Genomic DNA, 27,957 nt, shown 5'->3' with positions numbered 1-27,957 from the left:
TTTCTTTCTTTCTCTCTCTCTTTCTTTCTCTCCTCCCTCCCTCTCATCTCTCTCCCCCCACTCTCTCTCACACTCTTGTGTGGTGCATTTTGCTCTGTGCTCTTCGACAGAGCTCTGACTCTGTCTGAGAAACTGGAGGGCAGAGGGGCCGGCCTACCTGGACCACAGAAGGGGGCAGAACGTGACCTTTTTCTGGTCAGGCTGCCTGCTATCCAGGGAGACAGCCCCTCGAGCTTTACAAGAACAGGTCCAGAGGGTTTCTGGGAGCACCTGCCAAATTGATCACTGGCATGTCTACAGGTAAGTAGCCTTTGTATCTTGACACACCAGGAATTCAGTCATCAACGGGCCTTTATAGCCTTCCAACTGGCCAGTGGAGTTTGACATTTTTGTTGTCTAGTGCCTGATTGAACAAATTACTAAGCGAGCACTGGCAAATAGTGAAGTGAATTATTGGCTCTTCACTAATTCCTTCTGACAGGACAATTCTGAAGGTGTGGATTCAGGATTCAACGCTGGATTCTTTGAGATTCTTAAGTGGTTGTGACTGAGTTCCCGATATATAATTTTTTTTTTATATACCAATTGTATTTAAGGATATCCTTTGTGTCTCAAAACCTACTTGTTCTTAATAGATTCCTTTCCATAGTAGTCTCTTGCAATAAGACCTGGAAGTTCAGTGTCTTATTCTGGTGCAGTTTTTGCAGTAAATTTTTGGGGGTGGGGGGATGGTAGATGGCATTACTCCAGCTGTTACTTCCCACAAGTCAGTAAGATTGCGAAAATCCAGTACCCTTCCTCACAGGTTGTGACACTTCCGGGGGGCCTGCGGCCTTTAAATCCCAGGCAAAATACCCCCCGGAGTCACCTTTGGAGCGCTCAGACCTTGTTCAGACTCCGCTGGATCCTGAGGTCCTCCAGTTCTTCCCTTCCGGGGGCTGCAGGATTTGAGATCTCTGCCTAGCATAACTCAATTCCTTGCACCCTTATTGCTGTTACCACTTTCCCCTTGTCTCAAGCCCAGGCCTCCCTGTGAAAGCAAAGGGACTCGCCTACGACCCCACCTCTGGGGGGCCGGCTACAGGAAGCTCACGGCCCCCGGCTTCTCCTCCGAGCTCCCCCCAGCAGGGAGACTACCTAGATGAGAGATCTCAATGGCATTTAGCAGTCTTTTTGCAAGTGTTCTTAATTGGGTAACAGACGAACAGAAATCGGGTCCAAGCCACCTTTCCCCAGTTCTAAATACTTGCCCCCTCCAGGAGCCTCTCTACTTTCCCGTAAGTGTCCCGGGGCTCCCGTTGCATTGGTCCTTTCGCCTCTTCTCTCGGGGTGTCCCCGGTTCCAGTCTCGCCCATCCCTCCAATGCCAAGGCTGAACTGTGCCATTTCTCCCTGCTCAGGGTCAGGAGCCTTGCCCTTCCAGACTTCTAACCTCTGGACCCTGAAACCTTCCCAGTACCCCTAATCCTCTGGGATCATCCCCTAGATTCCCTCCCTGCGCCCCTGTGTATTCCCCAGGTCATGGCTCCGAGTCCGCCCTCCTGGGATCACGATGCAAAACCTCTCTTCCAGATGGCCGAGGGTCTTGTTCCCCAACTACCTGGCCGCACTAGGCCCTTCCCAGTCCTTTCCTGATTGGCTCAATGCCAGGCTAATACCACGTAAGGCATTGTAGCTGCTTAATTAAACTTCCCTGGGGGACCGGGGGGCACACTTTAGGATTCCTGGATTCCTTTTACCTCTCCTGAGCATGGGAGCCGCCACACAGGTTAACTCGTGTTCATTTTAGCCAGGCTTGGAAAAAAATGTTCCCCCTAGGACACTGCCCTCTCAAATAATCCTAGGGGTTAGTACTCCAGAGCTGCTGGGTGGGTATTTCAGTTACTCCCAGGATTGTTGGACTAAATCTGAGCTTCCCAAACGGTTTTCTCTGGTGGGGGCACACCCAGCACACGAAGGAACAGTCTGTGGCTCCACCACCGCCCTTCCCCGCTTGACGTTTTGTCTCTCCTATCACACCCTCTAGAAGAGAACCTTGGGGAGCAGCAGGGAGGAAGTGCTCACAGACCAGTTCTTGCGGGCTGTAAGGTTCCTGTTTTTTGAGGGTGGGTAGCCATCGGGTTCTTACTAGTGGATGAGCTGTGCCTCAGCTCTCCAGATCACACCCAGCCTCCCTGCTGACCACTGGGGCCGACGGTCTCGGCGGACAGGAGCGGCAGTGCGCCGTGTCCGGTCCGGTCCGTCCACGGACCAACTGAAGAGGGCCACGGCCGTGCGTGGGATTTAATGTGAAATTGGCTTGAGCTGTCTTCCTTTTCTGTTTTACTGGAGGAAGTATCTCCCCTCAAGAGACTCCTCCCTCCTCTCTCCTTGCTTTACAACTCATTTGTGTTTGTGATTTTGTTTTTCTCTGACTATGGTTTAGGGGTTAGATTTGACACTCATCTTGAGCCAGCAGAACAGCCTTCCTGCTGTCGAGCTCTGGTTGCTCATAGCAAAGGAGGCAGCGTTCTGGCCCGGTTTAGGACAGCCCTTTAAGCAGCACAGTCTTCAGTCGTTTCGAAGGCTCACACAAGGCAAAGAATAAATGAGCAAGATGACAGAATCCGACCAGGTCAGCACTGTTGTACATCTGCCAAATGGTATTTATTGAGCACTTACAATGTGCAGAGCGCTGTACTAAGCACTTGGGAGAGGACAGTGCAACAGAGTTGGTAGACACGGTCCCTGCCCACGAGGAACTTTGCCTACCTTTTGTTTTCGGGGGAAACTTGTGGGGATGTCCCAAGAATTGGCCACTCTGCCGTCTTTAACGTCCCCGAGGGCTCAACAGTGCTCCCGCATAAATGGGGATGTCTGGGAGTACTCTTCCCTGCATGCCCCACTGTTGTTGGGTGGGGTTAAGAGGATATAGCCCCAGTCAAAACAATCAGTCGTATTTATTCTGCGCTTATTACGTGCAGAGCACTGTACTAAGTGCTTGGGAGAGTCCAATACAACAGAATTATGTACAATAGACACGTTGCCTACCAGTAGCGAGCTTAGACTCTAGAGGGGGAGACAGACATTAGTAGGAATTAACATTAATATGAATAAAATAGCAGAGGTTGCTCTAATCTCTTGCCCAAGGTGTCTACTGTTTTACCCCTTTTACTCTTTCCTGTGTGAGTTCTTGGAGTTACTGAAGACTTCTGTTCTGAAATCCATTGTTTTGACCTTTTTTTATGGCATCTTTTCCGCCACCTCACTCAAGGTATACACATCGTGCACCTTTCATTAAAATTGAGCTCAGGGAAGGATTTGGGAGTGGGAGAAAAGGGAAAGAGGTGGACGGGAGAAGAAGCGAAGGATTATTCCAGAAAACCGGCTGATAGACTATAAAACTTTGCCAACAGCCAGTCGCGGCTTTTGTCCTTGGGGAAAGCTCTAAGGAAACCTCTTCCGACGAGTCAGTGCCTCTGGTAGTAGTAGAGGAGAATGAAGATTGGCTACTGTGCTAGGAAGAGGAAAAGAAAGTCCAATTTAGGAGTATGCCAGAATTTGAGGGAGGGTTGGGTTGTTTTATGGCACCTCAAGACTTTGACCAGGGCAGGCTACTGCTCTATAATTGGTGTCGTGAGGCACAAACCAACAGATCCACTTGTTAGGCCAGAGTTTCAAGAGAGCTTTTCGAGTGGGGCTTTTGTAACTAATGGGGAACCTAGCCCAGTTATCGTAGCATCATGGCCACTGAGGCAAGTCATGGCCCTGTCCACTAGACTTGGAGGGTGCAAGCTTGTCTGCTCTGAGCCAGGTATACCCAGGTTCTCCTGGAGTACGGGGGTGCCTCCCATCGAAACCCGGCCTGCATTAAAGAAGCAGTCGCCCTGGGGCCGACATCCCACGCCTGAGCACAACAGTTTCTGATAACGACGTCATCGTGCCATGTCCAGATAGATACCCACTGTAGAAGAATGCCCCCTAATTCTGCCCCCTCCACCTTCTGCCCAAAACTGGTTGTGAAAACGTGCCCTATGGCGGGACAGTGGAGCAGTCTAGCGGGGCCACCAACCCCTGTTCTTTCCCTCCCTTACTGAGATCCCTTATGGTGATCTGCCTGTATCCCGTAGACCCTCGATATATACTCTCTCACTGACTCTTGGGGAACTCTTTGGCTGTCTAGAAAGCTCTCTGAACTTCGGGGAAGAATAAAGCTTTATAGTGGCTTTGTTGTGATGTTTATGAAAAATTAATACGCTGTGCTGTGCTACTGTTTCCATTGACCTGTCTCTTTTTGCTCTCCACAGGATTATTATAAGATTATTAAAACTCCTATGGATATGGGAACAATAAGGAAGCGCTTGGAAAATAACTACTACTGGAATGCTCACGAATGTATCCAGGACTTCAATACTATGTTTACAAATTGTTACATCTACAATAAGGTAGGATTTCATTGACGAAGGCATTCCCTGGCCTACTTTTCCTCTGATTTCTCGAGGCTCAGTACGTTTTCACCTAGCTTATTGGGGAGCTGTGTTTGAGGAAGCAAGACCTCAAGCTGTGGATGTCACAAGTAGGCCACGCTTAGGGTACCGGGCTGCCAGAATGCTTCTAAGCCATACCTCTTCCCGGTGACCGAAACGTCTCCAATTTAGGCGAGAACACTAGGAAATCTGCAGGCTTGCCTACGACGCTGCCTAGGGAGAAGCAGTGTGGCCTAGTGGATAGAGCCCCGGCTGGGGAGTTGGAAGGACCTGGGTTCTAATCCCAGCTCCGTCATTGGTCTGCTTAGTGACTCTGAACAAAGTCCCTTAACTTTTCTGGGCCTCAGTTTCCCCGGCCGTAAATTAGGGATTAAGACTGAGAGTCCCATGTGGGGCAGGGACCATGTCCAACCTGATTGACTTGTATCTACCCCAGCGCTCAGCACAGTGACTCGGCACGTAGTAAGTGCTTTAACAAATACCAAAGCGGGGAAAAACACTGATGTGGCAATTTACAACACTGCTTGTGGCCTAGCTGAAGTCGCTTCTTGAGCCATCTACAGGGAAGCTGGCAAAAATAGCAAGCAATAGAAATGGAGTAGGATGGGGATCTGTTTATTTGCACACAATACAGAGCGCTTGTGGTTTTGTTCCTCTGTGAGCCGTAACTGGTTCAGGAGGAAAAAGTGCCGTCCTTGAAGTTCCGGCCCTTCAGGATGCTCTCATTAGGTCAAGTGAATGGGAAGAGTGATGAGGGAATCGGCACGAAGAATCTATTTGAACAATGCAGTTTGTTACTCTGGGACAGTCCCATACCGCTATGGAATTACAGGAACATAACGGTCTAATGATGGGTGTCTAGTTGTAGAGCAGTTATTAGCAAGCACTTTGGCAAGGAAGCAATATTCCCTTTTCCTCTAACAGATGTGTAGAACTAAACATCTCGTCTAGCCACCATCCAGTAAATTTATTCTGCCCGGTGCTGCTGTGAAGCGATAGACTTTGTTTATAGTTTTGGCTTCCGTAGCGACAAACGAGACCCGTTTGGAAGTTTAACTTCTCTTCAGAATCAAGTAGAAGAACTCCGGGGAGAAATTCAACTGGGCTTTTGATGGTGACTTGGTAGAAGAGAGGAAAAGTCACCACTGAGACTCAGGGTCCCTTCTCTCTGTCCCTCTGTCTCCCTCTGCTAGCTTTCAAAAGTGTTTGATGTTCAGCCTCTTGTTTAAGGCTGACTCGCGAGGCACGGACTGCAGCACCTGTCATCTTTCAGAGGGTGAGCTGCCCGGGCATATTGAAACCATGTATTTCCAGAATAGCCCCGTAGCAGATCGGAGCTCTGTGAAGAAAAAGAGAGATGATGGGATTACGTAAAGAGCCTGAGAAATGAGGCTTGGACTACTTACTGCGAGCCGTTCAGGGGAGTGAGGACTCGATTACAGGAAGGATATTGTTATCTGTGCTCGGAAAGCAAGTGAAATAAGGAATGTGGTTATTACATAGATTTGATATGCGTTGATCAGCGAGGAGAAAGTTGGCAGCAAAGTACAGAAAGTGAGGGGGAGAACAGCATAAGGTTGGTGGCTGGGGAGGGGCAACCTTCAGCAGGGTTACAAACTGGACACTTGAGCTACACCGAGGAATTCCGGGCCTTACTCTTTCTACTTGGAAATTTGTGCATGGGCATTTAGAATGGCCACAGTGGCTAAGTCCCGGGTCAGGTGTCAAACATAAATAATGTGGTTATACTGCGAGTTCTGAATATCTAAGTTGTCGGTCTCTCCGTCAGCGTGTGGATTGTGCTACCCAACTAAACTGTGTGTCTTGTTCTCCAGCCAGGAGATGACATAGTCTTAATGGCGGAAGCTCTAGAGAAGCTCTTCCTGCAGAAAATCTCTGAATTGCCCTCAGAAGAAACCGAAATTGTAATAGTCCAGGCGAAAGGACGAGGACGTGGGAGGAAAGAAGCAGGTAGAGTAACAGAACGTTGACGGCCCCTTAAATTCAGTCCTTCATTCTCAGCCCCAGTGGCTTTCCAGGAACCAAATGGGCCCCTACCTGGCTCTTATTGCATAGCTCTTTGGCTTTCCATTCCATCCCTCATAGCCACGTAAGAACTGAGAGACTTTTTTTGCTCCCCTGGCTCTTCTGAGTCACCCAAGATGAATTGTTTCTGCCTCCTTTCCAAGAACTTAATAGAAGGGAAAACCCATTGTTGATGGTGTACAATGGAGTGAGCAGAAATCTGGGAGAAGAATCTGAGCTAAATTAGGCATAGAGTGGAAACAATACTGCCTTGTGGGCTCCCATTAGACAGAGGATAACTGATTAGATGGCACCTCTCCCCGACCCAAATTTTCCTGTAACCAGTAGTAAGTTTTCCGCTGTGAGAGTTGAAATTTTGCTCCCTTGTTGCAGGATTCTCTGCTGTAGTACTTTAAAATATTAGAAGGAAATGTTTCGAGTAACTCTTTGTAATGCACATTTTAGAACTGACAAAATTTCACTGACATAATCCACCCTGCACAACCCCATTATAGAAGAAACTGCTATCTAGGTGGTTTGAAAGGTTCCCTATAGGCCCCAAAGTGGGTCAGAAGCCAAGCTGCATTTGCAGCCGAGTTCTTTTTGCCTGAATTCCACTGGAGTCTGTGGTTCCCCAGAGGGTAAACCGTTAAGGTGATGTGTATTTTGAAATATAAATAGTGTTGTATAATGTCAGACTGTTACCTATTTTGCTTACATTTTTGTTTTTCTGAAATGGTCTTTTGCTTTTTCATTCCTTGGTTAAACTCAGGGGTTTATGGGTACCTGGTTTTGGACTGGGATGGGGAGGGGAGAAGCATTCGGTCTAAAAAGTGTCCGTTGGTGCGTTTTGGCACCTCCTGCTAGCAACCCTGTCCAATAGATAGGTGGCAGATGTGCCACTGTAGATGGTGGCCTACCTTGGCGGAATAATTTCCCTCTCAATATCAGCTGTTTGTTTCTAGTACAATTCCTGGGAAAGAGCTCTATGAGAGTGGGCTAAATCTGAGGGCGTGAGAATGGCCGTTTCCCAAATTCCTTCCAGTAGCCTTTTGGCGTTCCATTATCATCGTGAACCGATGAACCGTCCCATTTCACTCAAGTTGTTCTCCGAGGTCCTTTACACCCCCGCGGTATATACCTCTCAGAGATTGTTCTGGGAGTTCTGAATGAGAGAAGCGTGGTGCCCAATGCTGTGAGTCAGCAGCAGAGCTGGCCCTCAGAGTGCGAGGGTTTTTTGTTTTTTTTGTTTTTTGTTTTAACATTCCTCATCGGATCCTCTGGTTTTGCTACCTCTGACTTGCCGTTACTGTTCAGGACTGTGGCTCTCTTCCCCGTTGGGTTTCTGATGTTGTCACCGGCAATATGCTGCAATAACAAATGGGCCTATGATGTATTTGTGCCCTAAGAAAGCCTGCCCCTTCCCTTTTCCTTTTTCCTTTTCCTCTTCCTTTGCCTTGCTTTCCTTTCCTTCACATGGGGGGAGCATTCCCTCGGTTGCTGCCTGTGACAGGAAGTGGGAAAAAGTTGGTCTTCTGCTCTGGGTGGTGGTTACCAAGAGTCCAGGAGACTTCTAGGTTACAGATTTTGAAGTGCTAAGCGTGAAGACCTTAAAAGCTAGGGTCGGTCTTCCACTCCTCTATTTCCTGACCTCCAAGTCATGATTGACAGACTACTCCTAAACTGGTGGGCAGAATTAAGGAAAGTCAGGCACCCTTAAAATTGGAGGGTGTATTACTTTGTAAAGGGAGGAGTCTGATAGAGCAAATGTAATATTTAACCTTCTTCAAATGTTATAAAGATGGTGGCGACCTGGGTTCTAAGCCCAGTTCCACCACTTGTCTGCCCTGTGACCTTGGGCAAGTCACTTAGCCACCCTAGGCCTCCGTTTCCTCACCTGGAAAATGGAGCTTTGATCCCCGTTCTCCCCCACTCCTAGTCGGTGAGCCCCGTGTAGGATAGTGACTGTGTCTGAGCTGTTTATAGTGTATCTACCCCAGCACAGAGCCTGGTGCTTGGCACAGAGTAAGTGCTTAACAAATACCTCTACTGCCACTGCTGTCGTCATTGTTATGGGTGCAGAACCTAAGTGGCCATAGATTCAGAAACTGATGCAGCAAAATAGTTTGGCTGGAGGGCAGCACCTGCTAAGGGGAACAGGGATCTCCCAATAAGGCAAAAACACAGACATAACACAAGATAAAATAATTGAAACGAAACCAAAGTCTACAAAAACAAGACAAGCACATGCTCGGGGCCTACGCACTCTGCTTTGAGGAGCTTCCCCACTAAGTTGAAAGAAAACGCAACCTAAGATGAAAGCGGATACAAATGACCTCCTCCTCTCCCCTCCCCCCGCCCCCACCATAAATCTGCAGACCGTGACCTTGAGAGTTAATAAAGGGAAACGTCTCCAACTCCTTATCATCCGGGTGTTGTTAGCTTTTATGATTGATAAGCAGAAGGAAAAAAAAACAGGGACGTGTAGTTATTGTGACCCATAGGCAATTTGTTTCTTTCTGTAAACAAAGAAACTGGGGGTGGGGAGGGCCGAGGGGGGCGGAGGGGGTGGCTTGACGGCAGAAGAACAGCCATATCTGTTCTTCCAAGAAAACACCCCATTAGCCCCCAATACCTTTCGCTGTTACTGGCATTGCAGTGTTGCCCAGGGGCCTTGAGCAATGGCTCCTTTTAAACGGGGCCAGATGAAATTGCACGATGAGCCAGAGTGTGGGTCGTATCTGGCTCACCCTTCGGTTAAAGGACTGGGGGCCGCCTAACCTAATGAAAAGAAAGACTTCAAGTATCCGGAGAGCTCTCGCAGAGAGGGTGCTCATTAGTCGGTCTCTGTCCGCCGAGGATTGAACAAGAGGAAGTGGGGATTATGTGTGAGGAACAATTTGTTCATTATCAGGATGCCAAAAACTGGGAACGGGCCACCAAGTGAGGATCTTTAAGGAAAGATTAGGTGGCCATCTGTCCTGATAGACTTAGTATTTTTTTCCCAAGGTGGGTACGCCATACACCGGCTGTTTTCTGATTCCCTCGGGACTTGGCCTTGTAAAGCTTGAGGGGCTGGGTAATAATAATAATTGTGGTATTTGTTAAGTGCTTACTGTGTGCCAGACACTGTACCAAGTGCTGGGTGGATACAAGCAAATCAGGTTGGATACAGTCCCTGTCCCATGTGGGGCTCGGTCTCAATCCCCGTTTTGCAGATGAGGGAACTGAGGGAGAGATAAGTAAAATGACTTGCTCAAAGTCACGCAGCAGACAAGGGGCAGAGCTGGGTAGCAGGCAGCCGGACCAGAAAGAGATGCGGCTCCACTGGATCCTGGGACCTGATGGTTGTAGAGAGGCGCTGGCGCTTCTCCCTTCCATTCCTCCATTTTCTCTCCCAGTGCTTTGCTGGGAGGAACGCAGAGACTTGCCTCAGGTAAATCATCATACATTGGGCCGATGGAGGGTTATTACTCCTCCTCCATCTGCTCTTGTGTCCCGTCGCATCCTGCTGTCTCCCTCCTTCCCACCCCCTGCAGGACCAGTGAGGTTCTTATGCCCTAATAATCTGCAGGACACCGGCTTCCCACACCTCAGAGTTGACGGGGGTAGGGGGGGAACTCCCTCACCATAGCTCCCTTGCTTAAGGGAGCTCCCTAGTACAGTCTGATCACCCCATCCTCTCTCTCTCTCTCTTCTCTCCTCGCCCCGTAGGGCTCTTGAAGGAATTCCCAGCCCTGCAGTGCCAGAAGACTAGGGGCCAGTTTTTAAAAATGGTAAATGAGGAGAACAGTAAGGCCCATTAGCTCTCTCTGGAGAAAGTAAGGCCCCATAGGAGACTCAGACCCCCAGTCCCTTCCCTTTCCTAGGGAGAAAACTCAGCCGAGGTACAGCCTAGCTCAGTGGGGTAGGCGGCCCCACACAGTCAGGCCTCCCTCCCTCCTCCTCTCCCCATCAAGAATACAAAGCCTTACTGCCATGAAACAGCAGCAGCCTCCTTGGCTTTCAGGGTGGCATCTTCACTTTGGACATATCCACATCCCAGCTGATCATATACACCTGTGACTCCCCCTCCCTTATGGCGTATCTTTGTCTCGCTCTCTATGGCTCCTCCTAAGTGGGCTTCAAGCGTAAGTGTCTGTCATGCTGAAAAAGGCTTCTCTTGATTACCATCAACCCTCCAGCTATCGCCTCATCTCTCATCTCATCTGCCTTGCCTGCGCAGACTCCTTCAACGGGCTGCATACCCTCTTCCTCTCCACCACCCTCTTGCGTTCCAGTTTTTTGTCCACATGGCTCTCCTGGAGCCATGCTCACCTGGGTCTCTGATGACTGCCTTTTGGCCAAGTCGAATGGGCTGTGCTGTGTCCTAATCTTCCTAGACAGATGTTGATCGTTTCCTTCTCCTCTCTGTCTGTACCTCGGTCTTCTCTACTGACCCTCCTTTTCCCCCTCTTCCCCCTCCCCCCCCACACACACGCACACCCTGTAAATGCGACTGTCCCACGAGGTCGTGCTCTGGTTCTCCTACTCTGCTTGCTGAGTACTCAGGTACTCAGTGGTACTCTGTGGTTGACTCCCAAATCTACCTCACTACTTTAGTCTTGCATTTCCTCCTGCCTCTGGGGCCACGCTACATGCAGGCCTTGCTGGCATCTTCGGCTCAACCTGACTAGAACTGAACTCATCTCCTCACCAATCACCAGCACTACCACCTCCTCTTAATTTAATCTCTCTCAGATGACACCACCATTTTCCTTTTTGTTCCTTGAGCTCACAACCTCTGAATCATCTTTGACTTCTCTGCTTCTCACATTTAGTCTGTCTTTCTAAATCCTACCAGTTACCCCTTATTCTCTGTCCTGGTTCAGGCTCTGGTCACTGCCTTACTGATCTCCTGGCCTCCAGTCTCTCCCCTCTTCAGCATATTCTACCCTCTGCTGCCTAGACCCTCTTTCTAAAACTCTGTTGGGAATACAACACCCCTGACATCAGATACCTCAAATGTCCAAAGGGTAGCTGTTTCTCTCCCTGTCCCAGAGTCACCTGACCGTCAGCTTAAAGGACCTCCGCCAGCTCTCTGTCCTTACCTTTCTGCTCCTGAAAAGTCTCCTCCCCGAGGCAGGCCATCCCTCAGAACTTGCCTCTGTATCGACTTAGTCGGTTTTTGGCTCTCTTCTGCTACCTAGTTGTCTGTTCTCTCTCCTCTTCCCACTCTTATATAAGTGATTTGTCTGCGTGCCTCCTCCGTTAGACTGTAAGCTCCTCGACAGCAGGGAACGTGTCTTGTATTCATATTGTATGTGCACAGGCACCTAGTTTGGTGTTCTGCATACAGTTGGCGCCCAATAAATTCTGCTGCTGAATGAATCAAACGGCCTCTTTTTATGATCCTTCTATTCTCCCCTTCCTGGTGCCATAGTGTTCTTTTTCTTTGGTCACACTCCCCCGGCACCTCGCCAGAATGTGCTTATTTTCTCGTGAATTTATTTTCAAGGTTTTTTTCCCCCTTGGGTTTCAGGAGCTGCAGTGCATACTGTTCCCTCAGAGTCAGTCTGCTGAGTGGGCCAAGTTCAGGGACTCCACTCCTTTGCTTTAAGCACTGGGCCATGCACACTGAGTTAGGTATCTCCTGTGGCCTGCATCGGGTCAGGATTGCTTGAACTGAGGTTCCGGCAGCCTCCCCACTCCTTTACCAGAGTCTGAATCGGGGGGCCGCCCACCAGGTAGCACCTGTCCCGGGCAGTGAGGTTCCCCCAGTTCCACCCTTTCTGGCACCCACTTGGCACAAATGCGCTGAAATTTCTGAAGCGGGGAGAACTGTGGCACAGGAAGCAGCGGGGCCTAGCGGATAGAGCCCAGACCTGAGAGTCGGAAAGACCTGGGTCCGAATCCGGGCTCTGTTACTTGTCTGCTCTGTGACCGTGGGCAAGTCCCTTCAGTTTTCCGTGCCTGTTACCTCCTCTGTAAAATGGAAATTCATTAAGACCGGGAACCCCCTTTGGAAAAGGGACTGTGTCCAACCTGATTCGTTTGTATCTACCCCAGTGCTTAGCACAGTGCCTGGCACATAGGCGCATAACAAATACCATAAAAACAAGCAAGCAAATGTTGGGTTTTGTGAGCGGAGGCCACGCAAGCGGTGGCTTTTCAAAACGTGGTTTACTGTTCTGCTGCCGGTGTTTCCTCCGGAGGAGTATCCCTGAGCCTGCGCATCCATCCGGCCTCGGGAGGCGGCCAGTCGAGTCAAGTGTTAACCGACCCCGTTCTGATGTGGAAGGCGACTTTTTGAACCTCGTCCTGAGCGTGAAGCGGAGGTAATTAAGCCATTGCCTGAAGACCCCGAAGAGGAAACTCCAGCTCTCCTGCTCTTAGAAGCTGACCGTCACCATTATGTGCACCCTCGTCCCTTGCCTCACCAATTCTTCAGGGAAGCAGGCGTGCCTTCCTTTGGGAATCCGGGGTCTGCAAAGCCTCATCAGTTACGGTGGATAAGTGGTTTTGTTTGGCACGGAATTCCTCTCGCTTCAGTCTCAACCCCACAGAGTCAACGCACTCATTCCCTCCTTGGAGCACCCCTCTCTTCTAGAAACTCTTGTGCTTCAGCTGGACACGTCAATAAGCTTGTAGAGATTTTTTTCACCTGCTCAATTCTCTGCCCATGTGGTAGAAAAATCAACAAAATAGGAGTGGCTATCAGAGGTCATTGGTTCCTCCTACCAGAGGTAGCCTTTTTAGCTGGGCAAGAGAACCGTTAGGGCTAAGCCAGGGCCTGTGTGTTACCAGCTTCTGGGCAGTTCAAAATGGGGCTACAGCCAAGTCCATCGTGGTCAACTCTCCAGTGTTTTACCAAGCACGTTAGCTGTTTTGCAAGTGGAAAATCTTTACTGAGGGAGATGATCGGATGACCTCCCGGAACAAGGAAAGCCCATCCTGTTACCCTATTCCCTGCTTTGATTTTCTGCTCTGTCCAAGTGGAGGCCCTGGAGGAGGGCTTCCACCCGGCTACCACTACCAGAATAATCAGGTGAACAGCCAACAGCCACCTCCATGGCAGCCCAGTCAGGAGGTCGGGGACGGGGTCGGCCACCTAGCCAGAGTCAACAAAATTCCTAACAGTGCTTTTAGGAACGAGTTGCACTTTGACGGTCCCCGTCCCCGTCTCCCCCGCCCCTCACCCCAGGGGATACGGTGTCCTTTCTTTTAGATATGAGCCGATGTACGTCGGCACCATCCTTCTCCCTTTCTGCTGGTCTCTGGCAGGACTGACGCTCATGAACAACCCCTCAGGGATGCTCAGAGCTGGCTTTGGAAACAGGCACTGGACCCCAGCTGGTCCCAGGGAGGCAAAGAGGGCTGTTTGCCAAAACATTAGATAGTCTACAGCTCGTTGTGGACCTCAAGGAACGAATTTGCACAGGAGAGGGGCTGGTGGGGACCTGTCCCTGAGAGATCTTCTCCTTCACCTCAAGAGACTGGCTTACGTGTCCGTAACAGCCACAGCCCTAACCGCCTCGAGGGTCCCAGAGTCTTCCATTTCCACGGCGATGATTTTTCCACTAGCCGATAGAGTCCGTCTCTGAGTTGTCTGCCTTGCCGGTTCAGGAAGACCCCACGGTCCTGCTCCAAGCCCTGGCCCTCGAGCAGCATCCCGATAGAAGAAACGTGCAGAGCAGCCACACGGCCTGCTGCGCTTAGATTCCTCAGCCACTGCTGTTGGGATGTGACCAGTAGGCAAGGGCACTTGTCTCGGTAGAGCCACCCTGCGGTGCCGATTTCAGTAGCTTTCGATTATCAGATGGTCCCAGCATGGCCGGCTGGCGTCATCCCCCTGTCCACCTCAGAAGTAGCAGTTTGAGTTGCTCTCACAAACCGGGGACTCTGGAAGGTTTGGAGCTTTATGTATTTCACCTCTGGGTGCGGGGGCGGTTGAACGGGCCAATGCAGTGCCTGTTTCCGGAGCCGCGATCCCACCTCTTCCTTGGGATCCGTGTCTGAGGGCGATTGTCACCAGAGTGATCATCTGGCCTGTCCCTATCTAAGACTACCTGTGGAGAAGCAAGGGTTAGTTACCATAACCTGGGTTCTCAGAAGGTTTGCAGACACACCAGATGATCACAACCGCCCGCTGCCTCCCCCGTCTCGAATGATGCTTGTTTTTTGCTCTTTCCGCTCTCTTCGGCAGAGCTCTGACTCTGTCTGGAGACCTAGAAGGTTGTGGAGGAGGGAGCGCTGGCCTCCCTCAGACCAGGAGAAGAGCGGAGCCTGACCTCTTCCTGCTCAGGCTGCCTTGCTAACCAGGGAGGGAGCCCTTTAAGCTTTAAAGGTGGGGAGGAGGGAGGAGCAGCGCGGACTGAAGCTGCTGCCAGCACGATCCTCCAGCAGGTCTCCACCCCTCCAGGGAACTCGAGTTACGGTAAATAATCCTCATTCACCTGCCCAGAGCAGAATCTTCCAACTCGATTCAGTGATTCTAATGGGCTGTTGGTCAGAATGGCCCTCGGAGTTTGTAGGCTTTGTGCCTTATGCCTTAAATGTGTGCACCTTTACTTAGGTGCCTGTGCTTTTTTATTTTTTTTCCATCCTCCCCCTCCTTAATCCCCTCCCATGCGTTAAAATCAGCATGGAGTAGCAGCATCCACGATTAAGATCAGCCTTCCGGTCCAGGAGTGTTAGTGGAATCCCCCTTCTGTCGAAAGCGACTACCGACCGACCTTGGCTCCTGATTAAGATGGCCTTCACGCACCGTCCCTCTGGGGATGGAGCTGTCGGGCCAAGCGGAGAGCGGCTGTTTCTTCCCTTTGATTGAGCCACACTTATCGACTCGCCCCGCTGGGTGGGCGGAGAGGGCACTCTCCTTACCCAGAAGCCATACGAGAGAGAGAAAGGGACAGGACCCAAAAACCGGTGGTCTGAGCCGAAGCTAGAAGCTTCATACATGAGCCTGGGCCTTGAGAGCAGTCCCCGGCTCTCCCCTTCCTCAAGTGCTGCTGCGGATCTTGCTGGAACCTGGCTGGCAGAGAGGTGACGGTGGGCCGGCCGGCCACGGCTCTTACCTTACCGCCGCTTGGGGTCTGTCCCATCTAGAAGCGCTGCTGTGGGAGGCAGCACTTCTGGGAACGGTGATGGCTCTTCCGTGATGAGCTGCTGAGAAAATGGTTCTACCTTCAAAGCAGGCTGCTGCCAGCCAACTTTTTTTGCTCAGTTTCTTCATTGCGGGACCCTCAGTGCCCAGACCGCCCAAGGGAGTTCAAGTAGCGAGTTGGAAAGGTGGCACCCCTCTGGCTTTCCGTGAGGGTTGTCTGGCCATACCGTTCTTGCAAAAAGGCCCATCCCATCCAACACGTCGATGTTATGTATACTATCCTGTGTGTGTCCCCGCTCTCCCCCTCCCCCCCGCAACTCAGATTGACTTGTCTCCTACCCTGGGCATGACATCTCTTCCCTTTTGTCTTTGACAGTAACAGCTAAACCTGGAGCCTCAACGGTACCAAACACAACTCAAGCATCAACCCCACCCCAGACACAGACCCCACAGCCGAATCTTCAGCCTGTGCCGACAACTCATTCCTTTCCCTCCGTCACTCCCGATCTTATCGTTCAGACGCCGATAATAACAGTGGTGTCTCCCCAGACTCTCCAAACTCCGCCGCCCCCGCCGCCCCCTCCTCCGCCCCCTCCGCCCCCTGCTCCCCAGCCAATTCAGACCCATACACCTATACTCACAACTGCAGCACAGCCCGTGAAGGTGAGTGGCCATGTTGGTTTAGTTGCCATTCTGTAAAATGGGGGCATTTGGGGGTATGCTGTTGCCACCTCAGAAACCCCAGCAAATTGCAGTCACGCAGCGCTGAAGAGATCGATTTCTTCTTCAGAATCGAAACAGTCAGCGGGCCCCGTTTGGGGATCGGGACTGGGTCCGGGCTTTCTGACGGTTCCCCAGGAGGGCCACACCGAGTTTCGAGAAACCCCGTTCGGGCTCAGCTTGCCTGCTTAGACCTCCGAGCCCCCGTTTGATTTTATTAAGCACCTTCCTCTCAGCGGTATCATGATCATCATCTTCCCGCTTCTAATTTAAGGTGGCCCATGTTGGCAGAGAACATCCAAGTAATCTGTGAGATCTGGGCTCCCAGAACCACTTGAGGAACACTTGGGCCTTCTGGATTTGGTGCTTGCTTAAGATTAGGACTCTTTTTGTTTTATGAGGATTTGGGGGGTTAGGGGAGGGTTTTTCGTCTGTTGGACATTTTGGTTTGGGTGTTTGGTTTTTTCAAATTGCATTTGACCTCGAAATGAGAGATTTTCACTTTAGCCAGGCTCAAAAAATAGCCGTGTTCAGATCACTTGGATGTTGGCGGTCGTCTTCAGACACAAGTTTCCTGCTGTCTCGAACGATGATGCTTACTGCCGTGGTTGGTTGTGGCAGCCACTCGCAGAGCACCCCCCCCCCCCCCCCCCCCCCCCCCGTGGTTGGCAGGAGTTAAGGCCAAAGACGGGTTTCCCCGGGCCTCCCTGACGCCACCGGCCTGTTACTGGGCCCCGTGCTCCGGTCTTCACTGCCGTGTGAAACGACCGCAACCCCTCTAGTGCATCTCAGACTCTCTCGGGTGCCTGGTTTAGTGGATCCCTCCCTCCACTGGGTCCAGGCTGCTGCAGCGTCCTAAACCGACCCCTAGTGGTCTGAAAGAGTCCGTGCTCCTCTGTAGCATCGGAGAGCGAGTCACGCTCTTGGGCTCCGTTTGGTAGCCAGGAAGCCAACTCGGGTCCCAGCGGACGTGGGGAAGAACCGATTTGTACGGAGAGGAGGAGAGAGAGAGAAAAAAAGGCGAGGCAACTGAGGGGTGGAGGTAGTTTCCGTGTCAGTGCTCTCCTTCCAATGTTCTCCTCCCTGTCTCATGTGTGAACAGACAAAAAAGGGGGTGAAGAGGAAAGCGGATACTACCACCCCCACCACCATGGATCCCATTCACGAATCGCCCTCACTCGCCGCCGAGCCGAAATCTGCCAAGTTGGGCCCCCGCAGGGAAAGCAGCCGCCCCGTGAAGCCTCCGAAGAAGGACGTCCCCGACTCTCAGCAGCACGTGGCGGAAAAGAGTAACAAGATATCAGAGCAGTTGAAGTATTGCAGCGGCATCATCAAGGAGATGTTTGCCAAGAAGCACGCGGCCTATGCCTGGCCTTTCTACAAACCTGTGGATGTGGAAGCCCTGGGACTGCATGATTATTGCGATATCATCAAGCACCCCATGGACCTGAGCACAATCAAAGTAAGGCCGTTGGCTCTGTAGGGTGCATTGGGTGTGATGTGAAGTTTTGAGGAGTGACAAGTTTCATGTAACCGAGCAGAGGTCTTCTGCCTTGGCCGCCGAACTCGCTACCCGAGGCCCGCGTTTGGGGGCAGGTTTTGATTCCTTTTGGCCCCCCACGGTCAGTTGGCGCTCTTAAGACTTCGGTCGTTTTCCGGCTTCTTTCTCACTTCCAGCTTGCTCAGAGGAATAGGCAGCTCCCCTTGGTGGGACACGTGGGAGGCTCCTAACTCTAGGCCAGCCGTGCAAAGCGTTGCCTGAAATCACACTGGTGTACCGATGCTAAGATCTTTTTTTTTTTTTTTTTTTTGGTCATTATGATTTTTCCCCCCCCAAGTATTGGACATCAAGAAGCAAAGCAGAAATCCTTTCTTTTCCTCCACCACACCAGCCAGCCCTCTCTCCTGCTCCGATCACGGAGTGCTTTGGTTTTTTGGGGTTTTTGTCCTCTTAACCAGTTCAAACCAGCAGGCAGGGTTTTCTTGTGGGTTTTGAGAGCCCTCTCTCTGAAGGTTATGAGTTAAATGCATCCATTCTACCCTTACCTCCCTTCCCTGCATTTGGTTTACTTGGAAAAACGGTCAGTTGGGAAGAAGGTCCAAACCACCAGCTGCGGAAAGGGGCTAGATTGGGTTCACTTGCCTGTGCAGTTAGTTATCCCAGGGAGTGGAGAGGTGGCTACATAGGTTGGGGGGCTGCGGCGGAACCCAGTGTTGGTATCAACAGCGTCTTGGCAGGACCTACTGTTTGCGGTTTGCTGCTCTGGCTCCCGCGGGGCCCACCCGAAAGGGGGAAAGAGGCGATTCCCCCGCCCTTGAAGTTCACCATTCAGTGGAAGAAGGGGCAGACCTGAACTAGTGAATGTGCCATGGTTAGGAACGAGACAAAGTTTGGGGGAGAGAAGTGGGGAGGAGGGCAGAGAGCAAGCATGGTAAAGTTGTGAGCAGTGGGTCAGAAAAGAGGGCGGAGGGCAAGAGTCAGGAGGTTCGTTTGGGAGGAATGTCATCTACGAGGCTAGGGTGGGGTTGGAGGGAACGAGAAAAGAGCAGATGAAGGAACGGGCAGATAGGGAGGCCTTGGAGACCTTCGAGGCGCGGAATGGCTCTGGGCCTCTTTCAAAAAAGGAAAAGACAGCAAACTGTAGCTGCACGTTAGGAAATCGTGAAGGAGGCTGCTCCGGGACTTTTGACAGGAGTGATGAGCGCTTGTACCAGAGTGGCAGTTGCAAGGGTGAAGAGAAAGGAAGCAGGTTTGGGAAATGATCAACTCTCACAACGTGGCGGGGAACCGGGGAGTCATGTTCTTCAAGAACCTCAGGTTATGGGAGAGCTGCTGTAGACTCACATCCAGTTCGCTGCCCACCCACATGCCCCAACCGTTCATTCATAATCGGCAGTACTTCCCGAGTATCTATTGTGTGCAGAGCACTTGTGTTAGGCTCTGGCAGAGTACAATGGAATTAGCAGGCCTGATTCCTGCCCTCAAAGGTCTTAGAACGTCCAGCATTGTTCGCCTCACACTCTAGTCAAGTAGATGTAGTCTGTCAGATGGACACTCCCTAGTTCTCCAATACCCTTCTATCCCAAGCAGGTGGTGGAAACTGACCCTTCGTGGTAGAACCAGCGAGGGAAACTGAGGAGAGACTACCGCCAGGAGAGAATTGACCTCGGAGCCTTGGCCGCAGGGAATTTCTAAGAGGTGGTTGACGGGGCCGCGTGTGACAGGTCAGAAAGGATGAGGCCGAGAAGCAGCTGCTAGAGTTTTCACCGGAGGAAGGTGCTGGCCCCAGTAGAGTGGAGAGGGCAAAAATCGAGATTCTGGAGAGTCAGCAGGGAGCAAAGCAGAGGTGGGGGGCAGTGTATACCAACCCGTTTGAGGGACATTGCTAGAAGGGCATTTCGTGGTAAACTGAGTGTTATGGAAGACTGGGCAAAAATCCCCACCAAGCTGATGCCGTGGGCAAGCTTTTCCTTTCAGCAGGCCTCTGCCACCTTTCTGGGTGTGGGTGTATGTGCGTGCGTGCTATTAATTGCAGTACTTTGTTCTCTTTCTAGTCCAAACTAGAAAACCGGGAATACAGAGATGCTCAGGAATTTGCTGCGGACGTCCGATTGATGTTTTCAAATTGTTACAAGTACAACCCTCCTGACCACGAGGTGGTAGCCATGGCCCGTAAACTGCAGGTAAAGACTGGCATTAGGGGTGAACGTCTGTCTTCTGGCCTAAATTGGTGACTTCCCCAGGTCAGGTTAAGCAAACAGCTAGCTGCTGTTCTAAATTTATGAGGGTCTGAAGTTCTTGATGATGAAGACGATGATGGTATTTATTAAATACTTACTCTGGGCCCCGCGTCATGCGCATCGCTGGGGTAGATACGAGATCATCCAAGTGGCCCGAGGCACGGAGAAGCTAAACTAAGCCCAGGGTCACACACCAGTCAGGTGGCGGAGTCGGGACTAGCCAGGAGCCCGGGTGGGCTCAGCAGCATTTTGCCAGTTTCTGCACCCGACTGCCAAAGTGGTCCGGTAGCCCCGGCAGTCTGTGACAAAAGCCGATGAATAAATCCGCGAGCGCTGATGGTAAAGACGGCCTTTTACAAGATATAACCCTTTACTCCGCAGTCCTCTTCCTCAACGGTACCTGTAGAGTGCAAAATAGGTGCCAGGGCAAGTAGCACAGATGTTAAACAACGGTCTCCTACCACCTAGTGGTGGAAGGCAGCGGATTCAAGTTGCCGACCGAACGCTAGGTGAAAAAGTAAGAGAAGAGATGTGAAGGAGCAAAAGACAAGCAAGCAATAAGTAAATGAGATAATATTTGTGTGCGATCTAGAAGGCGATGGGACCTATAAGTTGCAGGGTGAGTCAGGAAGTGATGTTTTAGGGGAGCTTTGAGTGGGGGGGGCAGGGGGAGGTGCCGAATCCATCAATTAGTGGTATGGATTGAGCGCTTACTGTGTGCAGAGCACTGTACTCTAAGCCCTTGAGAGAGGACAGTCCAGGGGGGTTGGTTAGACATGACGTGGTGTGGCGAGAGAGACTCGGGGACTGGGGGCGATGGGAGCGAGGATCCAGAGGTGGGAGAGTTGAACAAAATGCACTGCACTGCAAGCTTGGAGAAGAGTCAACAGGTAAGAGGGTGGCTGCCTTGAGGCCAGTGATTAGGGTGAGTAGCCAGTCGAGGGAAGAAATGTGTTCCAGATGGGGTTTTCGAAAGCTAACAGGCAGCTGTCAGCAGGACTTTCTGAAAAGGACATGGTGACTCCGAAGTACGTTACGGAGAAGGGACTGGTGAAAAACTAAAGCTGAAATAGGAGAGGGAAGTGTCATCGAGGAGTCAGATGACCCTGAGGTTGGGAGCTTGTGAGAACCCCTGGGATGGGGAGGATAGGAAAGGGCAGAGGATTTAGGAGAGCAAGCGAGTGAAGGACTCTCCAACCAACGGTCCTCGCATTCCGTTGGCAGTTGGTGCAGATGAGGTTCAACAGATAAAACGACTTTGAGCTCGGTGGCGGGGGGGGGGGGGGGGGGGGGGGGGGGGGTCTTCCGGTCACTCCTAGGGAGCAAACTCTCACACGAGCAGGGATTCCTCCGTTGTAACGCTCTTCTGGCATTTTTTCTTGAACGGTATTGAATTTTAATTCTGGTATTTCTTACTCTGGCTTCATGCTAGGCGGTCAGTGGTGTTTGAGTGCTTACAGTGTGCAGAGCGCTGCACTGAGCACTTGGGGGAATACAATAGTGCTTTGGTTTTGCCCCCCGGCTGCTCTGCGCAGAGAACGTGACTTCTCGGTCAGCGTCAATTAGTGGTACATATTGAGCGCTTACTGTGTTTGAAACTAAGCGCTTGGGAGCGTACAGTACAACAGAATTGGTAGACATTTTCCCTGTCCACAAGGAGCTTACAGTCTAGAGGGAGCATATCTTCCGTGTTGGGCATATGTGGGCCCACTGTACAACACACGGTTGCTGGGTTGCCTCTCTCCCCCTCTCCGAAGTGTATACGGTACAGTTTGACCTCAAAGTTTATCAAAACTACTCCCACCAGGTTAAGACAGTAACATCATAAGAACCTGTGTGACTGTTAAATGAAATGTGCTGACTTGGCTTGACTCAGGCGGGGTTCAAATTGATGAACGCAAAGCATTTGGTTTGGCGCTCCCAAGAAGGACAATTCCGTAAAGGGTTTTTTCAGATGTACTAGTGTTAACATTTGTTTCAATTCCATGTCTTTTATTATTGGTACGTATTTATGTTGCTGTTTCATCGGGCAAGTGAATGTTAATTATACCTAAAATTGGGTCTTCCTGGTCTGTTAGTTCAGATTTGTCGAACTCATTCCTGTCCGTGGCCAACATTATTATTAGTAGTAGTAGTGGTATTACATTTAGCATATAGTATGTGTCAAACGCTGTTCTAAGCTCTGGAGTAGATACCAGTTAATCAGGCCAGTTACAGTCCCTGTGGCAAATGGGGCTCACAGTCTTAAGAGGGCAACTAGGTATTGAATCCCCATTTGGCAGCTGAGGAAACTGAGGCCCAGTGAAGTGAATTGCCCAAGGTCACACAAAGTGGCAGGTTTGGGATTAGAACCCAGGTCCTCTGACTCCCTGGCCCGAGCTCTTTTCACTAGGCCACACTGCTTCCCAGAGCTGTGCTTTACCCACCATACCAACAGCAGGATGAGACCGGGACAAGGTACCGTCAGTAGTTAATTTGAGAGGAATGAAGACTACGAGTTGGGGCATAGTGGGAGAAGACCATGGCTAGGAAGGTGAGATCTGCTCTCCTGGGACACAGAAGGAAGAGAGTGTAAAGGCCTCGAGGGAGAGGATGGCGACTTTTGGGGAGCTTCAATCTGATAGCCTCTATTTTGTTAACAACATAGTTTGCTGAGTCATTGGCGGTTAGGAAGGGAGGAGGTCGGGGGACTGGGGAGTCAGAAAGTAAGCCTACAATTTTCCTCTATTGGTGTTGCAAATTTGGTATTAAAACCTAAAAATAATTTTTAAAAAGCTTAGCGCCAACATCCTCCAAATAATTGTTGGATCCTATTTTAGCACACAAGAATCTTTGTCAAAATGCAGTCATCCTTTTCGCCTTGGGTTTGTTTTTGGGGGTTTTTTTTAATTTTAAAAAAGAACCTGCCTGCATTCCTGACCCACAAGGTGCTTTGTAAATAGCAGTGTGGCTTACAGAAGGTAGAGTGCAGCACTCAATATTGAAACTTCACTATTCCCTGGAAGTGTTTGTTTACCTTCCCATGCCCCAGATCCATTAATCTGGGGTAACCCCCTTCATTCATTCCTTCCCCCTGGCCTGGGGGTGGCAGGCCAGCCGCTGAATCCAGTCGTGCTCTCTACCGCTCGCACCAAACCTGCCCTCAAAGACCAGAGTCTACTCCTCTATTCCTCACTCGTTAATAGTTGTAGGAATGATATTTCTGAGAACCTACAGACAGCAACGTTAGTGTACTAAGCGCTTGAAGTAGGACACATGGGCCACATAGAAACAGCACTACAATGCTCTGCACACAGTAAGCGCTCAGCAAATATGATTGAATGAATGGATAGAGCACGGGCTTGGGAGTCAGAAGGTCATGGGTTCTAATCCCAGCTTTGCCACATGTCTTCAGTGTGACCTAGGTCAAGTCACTTCACTTTTCTATGCGTGTTACCTCATCCATAAAATGAGGATTGAGACTGTGAGCCTCAAGTGGGACAGGGACCGTGTCCAACCTGATTTACTTGTATCCAACCCAGCACTCAGTGCTTGGCACGTAGTAAACGCTTAACAAATACCATAGTTATTATTATTTACTATTCCCTGCTCACCAGGAGCTTACATTCTAGTCGGGGGTAGACGTAGAAATATTTATCAGAGTACAAGTAATGGGATAGGCAGAAAAAAAAAAGCACCAGTGAAAGTCGTGGAACTGAGGATTAGTCGGGGAGGGCTTTTTTTTTTTTTTTATCAGCCGGGCGCCAGGGAGGACTTGGAAGTTGGGGAGGGTTGAGGTCTGGTGGATGGTGAGAGGGAGGAAGTTCCTGGCCCTGGGAGCAGCGTAAGCACGTGGTCAGAGGCAGGTAAGATAGGACTGGGGTACAGCTGGGAGTTGGGCTTGGTGGAGGGAGGAGCGAAGAGTGCAAGCAGAGCCATTGAGGAAGATGGCGAGAAATAGTGGAGACCCTTGAAGCCAAGTGTAAGGAGTCTGTTTGATGAGGGTCGAGGTGGGCAACCAGCGAAGGCGTATGAGAAGAGGGAAGAGGTCTGCAGAGCAGTGGTTCAGGAAGATATCTGGGCAGCCACATGGGCTGAAATGGGAAGAAGTGGGGAGACCAGGGTGGCGGACGTGTGGGTGGAGAGGAAGGGGTGGGCCCGGGAAATGTCTCCCAGGGGAAATGGGCAGATTTTAGTGGGAGACTGGATGCGAGAGTAGAGGTCAGGTAATAACGCCATTGGAGGCTCGGGTTTAAGGGAGGATGGCAGTGTTGTCAACGGAGATAGAGAAGGTGGGAGATGGGGAGGGTTAAGAGGGAAGACGGGAGGTGTCGGCCAACCCAGCAGAGCTCTGGCGGGGCAAGGGGAGCTCTGGGCTTGGATCACGGAAATTGGCTCTCTACCCAAGAGGGTGAGGGTAGAGGGAGAAGAGCACAGAATTTTGTGAGTGGTGGATGAGAAGCCAGCAAAGGAATCGAAAGGAGCTGTAGGAGAAACCAGCAGAAGCAAGAACAGAAAGCGTTTTGGGGTGAAGGGGTCAGGTGGCCCCATCAGAGTTATTCTTTGTACAAAAAGAACCTCCTGGATCACAGTGCATCCCATTTTCTACCTGGAAAGAGCACCCACCGGAAAACTTTGAATTGCCTCAGAGACTTTGCTCTTACCGTAAGTCAATACGGGCCACCCGCCCTCAATGGGTTCTTGACATTTACTTGGAATTTTTTTTCCTCCTCTTAATTTCCCTCCATTTGTCTTAAGATTCTGACCCTTATCCCAAGTATAAATTGGTCCCCACCCTCTGTAGTGTGTACCTTTTCAAATATTAGTAGGCTGTTATCTTGCTCCCTTCCTTAGTTGTAAAGCAGCTAAGCCCTCCAGAGTAAGTTCACTTGGCCTCTCCTCAGAATCACTTTCAGCTTTTCTGCTGTTTTCAGTGCTCCAGTGTCCCAGGTGCACTCCCCTGTGAAGAGGAAGTGTTCCCTTGCTGTTCTGTGACCCCACCCCCACCCCCGCCCCCTCACCCGCGCCAGCCATGTTGCCGAGTCTGGTTGATGGTTGACTTGCTCTCCTATCTCCCAGCAAGAGTGTGGCCTAGCGGAAGGAGCTGGGCCTGGGAATTGGGAGCCCCAAGTTCTAATCCTGACCCCACCACTTGCCTGCTGTTTGACCTTGGACAAGTCACTTTACTTCTGGGCCTCCATTTCCGCATGTGAAAAGTGGGGATTCAAACACCTGTTCTCCCTCCCGCCTAGACCATGAGCCCCATGCAGCACAAGGGACTGTGTCCAACCTGATTATCCTGTCAGTACCCCCAGCACTTAGTACAGTGCTTTTCATTCATTCATTCATTGTCATATTTATTGAGCGCTTAAAGACAATCCCTACCTAACAAGGGGCTCACGGTCTAGAAGGGGGAGACAGATGACAAAACTAGTAGACAGGCATCAATAGCATCAAAAATAGATGAATAGAATTATAGGTATATACACATCATTAATAAAATAAATATGTACAAATATACACAAGTGCCTCCTTTAGTTTCCTAATCACCTAGATTTTTTTATGATATTTGTTAAGCGCTTACTATGTGCCAGGCAGGGGTAAGCGCTGAGGTAGATGCAAGCTAATCAGGTTGGTCACAGTCTTAACCCCCGTTTTACGGATGCGGTAACTGAGGCACCTAGAAGTTGAGTGACTTAATGTTGGTATTAAGTGCTTACTATGTGCAGAGCACTGTTCTAAGTGCTGGGGAAGATACAGGGTAATCAGGTTGTCCCACGTGAGGCTCACAGTCTTCATCTCCATTTTACAGATGAGGGAACTGAAGCACAGAGAAATGAAGTAACTTGCCCACAGTCACACAGCTGACAAGTGGCAGAGCTGAGATTTGAACCCATGACCTCTGACTCCCAAGCCCGGGCTCTTTCCACTGAGCCATGCTGCTTGCCCACGGTCACACAGTGTCTGGATATTCGTTCTGTATTTGTAATGTTAAACCTATGCCATGGCAGTTCCCCGAAATGACTTTTTAAGTTCCTTCTCCCCACAGATGTCACCACATTTGCAGCTCTGTAGGCTATCAATTATCAGTGGCTGCTCGGATAGAGATTGGTAAATCTGAGGTTAAGGAAACAGCTTTCAGTCCTTTTTTAAAAAGTGCCCCGTTGGGAGAAGTGTTATTTTTCTCCTTCAGAGTACTTTCAAACGGACCCAGCGTATTAACTTGGTTATCGCTCCTTTGAAATATTTCAAACGTTTAGCAAGTGACCATAAATTAGGCTGCCATCTAAGAGTGAGGATTTAGATTTACTGGGCCGACCAGCTGGAGGAAATGGCTCCTTCCTTCTTTTTAAAGCCAAAACCCATTCTCTGCATTTCATTTAAAAGCGAGCTCCAGTGCTTTTCCTAGTGTCCAGAAGAGGTCTCCACAGAAGCTGCAAGAGCTTCCTGTTGCCTTCCCTTTGGAGTAAGATTTTTCCCCCCACCCCTTTTTTCCCCCCTTTTAAACTCCTGTGCTGCTGCTCACTCGTGTTCAGATTACTAAGGTCATTTCGTGTAGCTGCTTCCAAAATGCTCCGTAGGGACTGAGCGTCTGCCTGTGACATCGTGTTAGAAGCCTCCAGGAGAGAAGTCGATCGCATTCTCTGCCCACCAAACTTGGCGTGCCAGGCTTTGCCTCTGTCTCACTCGTCTCGGGTGAGGCGTCTTTGTCGAAAGGGAAACAACTTCCAGTCCTGTAAAAATCTCCACCTAGACACCGGCGTTTCAGAATTGGCCAGATTTCCGAGGGTGAGATTTTTCGATTTGTGATTGGGCTTTCTCCGGATTGGTGTGTGAGTAGAAGAATAAATGGAAATGGCAGTCTGTGACTTTTCAGTAGAAGAAATTGAAGGTGGAGAGGTGCGGCGGGGGGTGGTTTGGTGTTTTTTTGGTCGGGGATTGGTGAGGGGAGCCCCTCAGAGACAGTAAATTAGCTTCCAGCTGCCCATCCTGGAATCTCTCCCTCGCCTTTGCACAGAGAGAGCTTTACTCCGTTAGACAAACTCTTCTGGGAAAGGAATAGCTGCAATAGAGCTTCCTACCCGACCTCTGCCACCATCCAAGATAAATATTTAGTCATTCGTGTTTGGGGACAGCGCCTCCACTGACCTTTTTTTCTGGGTTTTTTTTTTTTTTTTTTTTTTTTTTAACATTTGGCTCCCTTGCGTTCTCAGACTGTCTGGTGTGAACAATTGTGTGCTCTTGGCCATTGGAATTTCCCGTGGGGTGTCTGGACAAACCAGCATGCGCAGAATGGGGCTGCAGTGTTTCTGAACTTCCTTCCTTGGGTTGTCCCTGAGTGGAAAGCAAGGAGGGCTTTTCATTGTTCTCGCTTGTCCCGGCCCCACAGTGGGTTGTGGGCGTCGGGGGACAGCTTCCTCCTCCTGCTTGCTTGGTAATGAGTCGACAGTTTCTTACCACCCTTGGCTTCTTCCTGCTGCCTTCGCCAAGCCCCGGCGGCCCCCTCAGCTCACACGAATACACCCCCAAAAGAGATGCTCTGTTTTGGCCCAAGCGCCTAGTACAGTGCTCTGCATCCGGTAAGCGCTCAATAAATATGAGTGAGTGAATGCCCGTGCATCCTTTACCCATTAGCTCAAGCACTGTGTGAAGGTGGGGCCTTAATAAAACTTTGGTGATGACGTGAGCTCCGGTGGGTGGGAGCTGTGATTGTGCTCTGCTTTGCTCAGTTGGGATCGGTCCCTTGCCCTACCTGGTGTTTGGAAGAGGTGATCCTAAATACTATTATTATTATTATTGTTATGAATTATTGTCGCAGGTGCTTACTATGTGTCAAGCACTGTTCTAGCAGTGGGGTAGTTACAAGTCCCTCACTCCTTGGTCGTCCTGGGGCTTCCTCATCCCTTTCTCTAAGAATTGAGCCGAGGAACCTCTAATGGAG

General features: G+C 50.5%; 1 protein-coding gene across 2 annotated transcripts in view; it reads left to right on the top strand.

The window, feature by feature from the left end:
- BRD4 (bromodomain containing 4) overlaps positions 1-27,957 on the top strand; it is a 141,441-nt gene that overhangs the window by 80,916 nt on the left and 32,568 nt on the right. For both annotated transcript variants that reach the window (XM_039910237.1, XM_039910238.1), the window contains 5 exons: positions 4,286-4,423; positions 6,301-6,436; positions 15,952-16,238; positions 17,398-17,757; positions 19,851-19,979. In XM_039910237.1, coding sequence (XP_039766171.1) covers positions 4,286-4,423; positions 6,301-6,436; positions 15,952-16,238; positions 17,398-17,757; positions 19,851-19,979 — 1,050 coding nt within the window. The remainder of the gene's footprint in view (positions 1-4,285; positions 4,424-6,300; positions 6,437-15,951; positions 16,239-17,397; positions 17,758-19,850; positions 19,980-27,957) is intronic.

The sequence above is a fragment of the Ornithorhynchus anatinus genome, chromosome X1 (genome assembly GCF_004115215.2).
Source record: "Ornithorhynchus anatinus isolate Pmale09 chromosome X1, mOrnAna1.pri.v4, whole genome shotgun sequence".
Classification (NCBI taxonomy): domain Eukaryota; kingdom Metazoa; phylum Chordata; class Mammalia; order Monotremata; family Ornithorhynchidae; genus Ornithorhynchus; species Ornithorhynchus anatinus.
The sequence above is the reverse complement of the archived record's forward strand: the minus strand, read 5'-3'. Positions and strand labels throughout refer to the sequence as shown.